The sequence below is a fragment of the Myotis nattereri genome, assembly GCF_964212035.1.
Source record: "Myotis nattereri genome assembly, chromosome: 7".
Lineage (NCBI taxonomy): Eukaryota > Metazoa > Chordata > Mammalia > Chiroptera > Vespertilionidae > Myotis > Myotis nattereri.
Window position 1 is genome coordinate 14,560,520 of NC_138082.1, and position 6,334 is coordinate 14,566,853.

Genomic DNA, 6,334 nt, shown 5'->3' on the forward strand with positions numbered 1-6,334 from the left:
TAGAATCATAAGCAAATGACTGCTTTAAGCTACTTTGTTTGGGGGTTATTTGATACCCAGCAGCAGATAACCAAAACACTGACCTCCTACAGAAATTACTAAATCGTGTACAAGTATCCAGGTTTGACACGTAAAAGGTGAGATACTTGACCTCAGAAAGCATAATGTGTCTCCATACAAAAATGTAAATGATGCAAGTCTAAATCATGCTCTGAATCAGGCTGCCCCCGCAACATCCATGCCCCCCTTCTTCTATGGTGTGGTCCTGGACCAACATTGTCAACAAAACATGGGAATTTGTTTACAGTGAAAATTCTTGGCCTACTACTGAATGAGAAACTCTAGGGTGGAGCCCAGCAATCTGGATTTCAACAAGTCTTGCAGATGATTCTGGTGCATGCTGAAGGTTGAGAACCACTGTTCTATAGCAATCCAAGTTCTGATGTTTAACTGGTACACCTGACCACCTGGATAAAGACTAGTTAAGGTGGCCAGTAAAGGCCATGAGTAAGTTCTAGCCACATAGAAGCAGAAATGGGAAATTAGTTGTTCCTTTCCCTGTCCTTTCACTAGAATTCAGATGTGACGGCTAGAGCTCCAGAAACTGTCTGAGATCATGAGATGATCCTGGGAAATAAATGTACGCACAGCAGAGCAACAAGATGGAAGGAGCCTGGGACCCTGACACAATGGGCATGCTACAGTAGCTCTAGTCTGACTCCCTAACTTCCCGAACATGGGAGAGGAACTTGTTTTTGTTTAAACCCTTGATTTTTAAAGTTCTGCCCCTCACTGTTAAATATGATCCTAACTTATACACCATCCTAATAAAGTAGTCCCCCTTCCCCTCACCTGAGATATTTTAAAAATTAAGAATAAATGTCTTTTCTTTGCTTGTCACAAGATATCTTTTAGATTATTTCCTAGTTACTTATTTTAACTGTCTCCCTATTTGACTGGAAGCTCCATGAGGGTGGTTTTGCTTTATCATTCAATCCCCAGCATCCAACATACTTGTGCCCTCACAGTACAGACTTGGTGAGTATTTACTGAATTGAATGGACAGATGGAAAGAGAAATGTGAGCAAACAAAATTTTGTCCAGACAGTCTTTCAGCCCTGATAACTTGACCAAGCCTCAAAATAAACCTTTCTTTTAAATATTGAACATGCAGCAAAAATACCCCTCCCTTTTTTAATCTGAATATGAAGCAATAATAATAATAACCAATAGTGTTATATGCCTTAACATGCGCCAAGTACAAATTCCAATTGAGGGGCATCTTATAATATACCTGACCAGTACTCCTCAAAACTGCCAAGGTCATCAAAAACAGGGAAGTCTTGGAAACTACCACAGCCAAGGGAGCCTCAGAAGACAAGATACTAAATATAGCATAGTATCCTGGATGGGATCCTAGAACAGAAAAGGACATAAAGTTGAAACTAAGGAAACCCGAGTAAACTACAGACTTGAGTTAACAGTAATAAGTCAATATTGGTTCATTACTTGAACTGGGCACGGGGTGGGGGTAAAGGGAGAAGATACAAGTAGTATATGTTCTCTGTACCACCTGCTCACTTTTCCTGTAAATCTAATACTTTTCTGAAAAATAAAGTCTATTAATAAAAGAAATATGCCAAAGACTTACATATATTAACTTCTATTACATATATTCTCATAAAGACTAAGATAGATACTATGATGAGCCCTTTTTTACAGACATAAAAGAGTATACAAAGTTCAGTTTCCCCAAGTCCTGAAGCTTGGAGTTCGTTTTATTCCTATATCAAAATTCATTTGATTCAGTCATTTAAATAATGTGTATTGGTCACTATGGAAGACAGTATGGAGTTTCCTCAAAAAACTGAAAATGGAACTCCCATTTGACCCTGTGATCCCACTTCTAGGAATATATCCCAAGAAACCAGAAACACCAATCAGAAAGGATATATGCACCCCTATGTTCATAGCAGCACAATTCACCATAGCTAAGATCTGGAAACAGCCTAAGTGCTCATCAGTAGATGAATGGATTAGAAAACTGTGGTACATCTACACGATGGAATACTATGCTGCTCTAAAAAGGAAGGAACTCTTACCATTTGCAACAGCATGGATGGAACTGGAGAGCATTATGCTAAGTGAAATAAGCCAGTCAATGAAGGAAAAATACCACATGATCTCACTCATTCATGGATAATAGAGACCAGTATAAACTTTTGAACAATAATAGATATTGTTAGAGGCAGAGCTGCCTCAAACAGATTGTCAAACTGCAGCGGGAAGGCCGAGGAGGGTGGGGGAGCAGGAGGGAGGGGGGTAAGAGATCAACCAAAGGACTTGTATGCATGCATATAAGCATAACCAGTGGACATAAGACACTGGGGGATAGGGGAGGCTAGGGGACTGTCAAGGGTGGGGGGGGGGGGGAGGAAAGGACATATGTAATACCCTTTGTAATACTTTAAGCAATAAAAAAAAAAAGAAAAAAATAATGTGTATCGGTTACTGTGCCATCTAGAGACTGAGCTTAGAGCAGTGGTCGGCAAACTCATTAGTCAACAGAGCCAAATATCAACAGCACTTCTTCAAAATAGACTCGCCCAGGCCGAAAACCGACTTCTGCGCATGGACCACGAAGTTTCAATCGCACAGTACGTGTGCGCCCGCCCGTGGTATTTTGTGAAAGAGCCACACTCAAGGGGCCAAAGAGCTGCATGTGGCTCGTGAGCCGCAGTTTGCCGACCACGGGCTTAGGGGATTCTATGAAAAGAGTCAAAACTGGGAAGGCAGATAGTGCAGTGTATCTGCCTACTGAAATTTAAAGGGCACAGGCAAACATTTTAGAGTACACAACTCTAAAATGTGTTATATTTATATATTGACAGCACATACATTCCTCCAACAGCTATAAACAACTAAGCTTGACATCTAATTACCAAGAACAGTTATTTAAATATGAAGCCACCAGATGGCACATGTTGTTAAGAACACATAAATCACACATCATAAATGACATAGCTGATTCAAGAGTGGATTTGTGTCTTGTCCCAGGTACCAAAATAGCTAAGGCTCTATCTCTGAGGGTAATCCCTGGTCCAAACTGAAAGAACACCTCGAAGGAGAAAGATCTCTATGTCACTGCATTCCTTTCTAAAGATACATACTGTAGCCCTAACCAGTATGTTTGACTCAGTGGATAGAGCGTCAGCCTGCGGACTGAATGGTCCCAGGTTTGATTCCGGTCAAGGGCATGTACCTTGGTTGCAGGCACATCCCTGGTAGGGGACGTGCAGGAGGCAGCTGATCGATGTTTCTCTCTCATCGATGTTTCTAACTCTCTATTCCTCTCCCTTCCTCTCTGTAAAAAATCAATAAAATATATATATATTTTTTTTAAAAGATACATACTGTAAACTTCCTTAGCCACTATTTTGGCGAACAGGCCTGAACATTTTCCTTACTGACCACTATGTTGACAAAGATGTGGCCCCTGGGCTGGTCAAGCTGACATTCCTGGCCCATGCGGTCTGATTGCGGTATGTTATGAGCGCTCACTGATAACGTGGTACACCTGGACATAAATAAGCCATGAAAAATTTTTTGCATTGTATTTCCTATGGGGTTTGACTTCCACACCCTGAACAGCAATCAGGTTCAATCTAATAAGCTACCTGAAACAATACCCTATGGTTCCTTCAGCTGCCTCACTACTTACCCTTAAAAATTCAGCTGACCTCTTTTATAGGAAGACTAGAGGCCCGATGCACAGATTTGTGCACCCGTGGGGTCCCTCAGCCAGGCCTGCAGGGATTGGGCCAAAACTGGCTATCCAACATCCCCCGAGAGGTCCCGGATTGTGAGATGGCATAGGCCAGGTCGAGGGACCCCACCAGTGCACAAATACGTTCACTGGGCCTCTAGTATGTGTATAAGATCTTTTGTTAATCTCTTCCCGCCCTCCCCTCTTCCCTCTGAGATTCATCAGTCTGTTCCATGTTTCAATGCCTGTCTGAGCGTCTGCCCCCTGGTGAACAGTGCGCATCATAGCTACTGGTTGGACGGTTGGACGGTTGGATGGTCAAATGGTTGCTTAGGATTTTATATATATAGATGGTGCTGAAAGCGATGACAGGAACCCTTGGCCCTCCCCAAACTGAAGCCAAAGCAAAGGCTTTGATGACAAAGAAGGCAGTGCTGAATGGTGTCCACAACTTTCAAGAAAAAAGACACCCACGTCACCCACCTTCCGATGGCCAAAGACACTGTGGCTCTGAAGGCCTAAATATCCTCAGAAGAGCAATCCCGGGAGAAACAAGCTTGACTACTGAGTCGGCCATGAAGAAGACAGAAGACAATACCCTGTGTTCATTGTGCATGTCAGGGCCCAACAGGCACCAGGTCAAACAGGCTGTGAAGAAGCCCTCTGACATTGACATGGCCAAGGTCAACACCCTGATCAGGCCTGATGGAGAGAAGAAGGCATATGTTCGACTGGCCCCTGACTATGGTGCTTCGGATATTGCCAACAAAACTGGGATCATCTAAACTGAGTCTAGCTGCTAATTCCAAATATAAAAAATTTATGTTTTTTAAAAAAAACAGTTCAGTGCCCTTGGCAGTCCCATATCTGTCTCTTGCTTCAACAGTGTTGGGATGGAACAGACCAGGGACGCCCCTTCTTCCAGCCTCCAGCCACTTTCCTGCGTCTTATCCAGTCACCACCTTCAGAACCACCTCCGGGACCAGCCAACACACCGGGGTTTTTTTTTTCCAGCTTCACTCCTTATTGCTGAACAACCATGAGCTCCCAAATGCCTCAGAATTAGCCCACCGACGTGGAGGCTGCGGTCATCCGCCTGGCCAGCCTGCATCTGCGGGCCTCGCACACCTACCTCTCCCTGGGCTTCTATTTCGACCGTGAAGATGTGGCTCTCGAGGGCCTGGGCTGCTTCTTCCGCGAGTTGGCAGAGAAGAAGCGGGAGGGCGCTGAGCGTCTCTTAAAGATGCAAAACCAGCTCCGTGGCCGCATTCTCTCCAGGACGTGCTGCAGCCTCCGCAAGGTGAGTGGGCAAAACGCAGGACACCATGGAGGCCGCCCTGGCCTTGGAGAGGAGCCTGACCCAGGCCCTTTCGGAGCTGCCTGCCCCGGTTCTACCGCGCAGACCCTCAGCTCCGTGACTTCCTGGAGAACCACTTCCGGGGTGAGGAGGTGAAACTCATCAAGAAGATGGGAGACACCCTCCACAGGCTGCTGGCCCCCAGGCTGGGCTGGGTGAGTATCCCTTCCAGAGGCTCACCCCCAAGCAGGACTAGGAGCCTGTGGAGCCCAGAGGCCTTTGAGGGCCCCTCTGCATCCCCTGGAGTCTGGCCTTTACCTGAGCCTCTTCCCGAAACCCCTAGCCATTCTTTTAACCACCCTGAAGCCCTCTCCCATGCATCGGACCAAATGAAACAATAAAGCTTTTTACAGAAAAAAAAAAAAAGTTCAGTTGAAGCATTAGACCAGTGGTTCTCAACCTTCTGGCCCTTTAAATACAGTTCCTCATGTTGTGACCCAACCATAAAATTATTTTCGTTGCTACTTCATAACTGTAATTTTGCTACTGTTATGAATCGTCATGTAAATATCTGATATGCAGGATGTATTTTCATTGTTACAAATTGAACATAATTAAAGCATAGTGATTAATCACAAAAACAATATGTAATTACATATGTGTTTTCCAATGGTCTTAGGTGACCCATGTGAAAGGGTCGTTCGACCCCGAAAGCTCCTTCACAAAGTCTTAATCTGCTCAGTGGAGGCCATTCTTATACACTCCCATGCACCTGTGCTGACATCAGTCATACGATTTGTCACAACTGAGTACAATTCAACAAGCACTGAGTGAGTGCTAATGAAGCACTGCTTAGGCACTTGGGAATTTCAGTGAACAAATCCACGGTTCCTGCCTGCCCTGGCCACATGGCTCAGTTGGTTGGTGCGTTGTCCCATACACGAAAAGTCATGGGTTTGACTCCCAGTCAGGATACATACCTTGGTTGTGGGTTCGACCCCTGGTTGGGGCAGGTACGGGAGGCATCTGATTGATGTCTCTCTCTCTCTTTCTCTCACCTCCCGTCCCCCCGCTTCCTCTCTCTCTAAAAATTCAATATAAATATATCCTCAGGTGAGGATTTAAAAAAAAATGCCTACCCTTGTGAGGAAAAACAGATAATAAACTATAATAAATAAGTACATTCTATAGTAGTTATACTGATAAGTGCTATGGAAAAAAGAAAACATGGAGTGGATTAAGGAGGATTGAATGAACTGGGGTACAAAAGG

At 44.4% G+C, this 6,334-nt stretch overlaps 1 protein-coding gene and 1 pseudogene across 2 annotated transcripts; both read left to right on the top strand.

Moving 5' to 3' along the window:
- Nucleotides 1-4,131: 4,131 nt before the first annotated feature.
- LOC308522527 (large ribosomal subunit protein uL23-like) lies at nucleotides 4,132-4,551 on the top strand (the record flags this gene model as incomplete). The annotated part of the gene is made up of 1 exon (XM_081095992.1): nucleotides 4,132-4,551. The coding sequence occupies one exon, from the start codon at nucleotides 4,132-4,134 to the stop codon at nucleotides 4,549-4,551; it is 420 nt and encodes a 139-aa protein (XP_080952118.1).
- A 254-nt stretch (nucleotides 4,552-4,805) lies between these two features.
- On the top strand, nucleotides 4,806-5,319 carry LOC308522611 (ferritin light chain-like; annotated as a pseudogene). The gene has a single exon. The product of its transcript is annotated as a ferritin light chain-like (transcript).
- The last annotated feature ends 1,015 nt before the right edge of the window (nucleotides 5,320-6,334 follow it).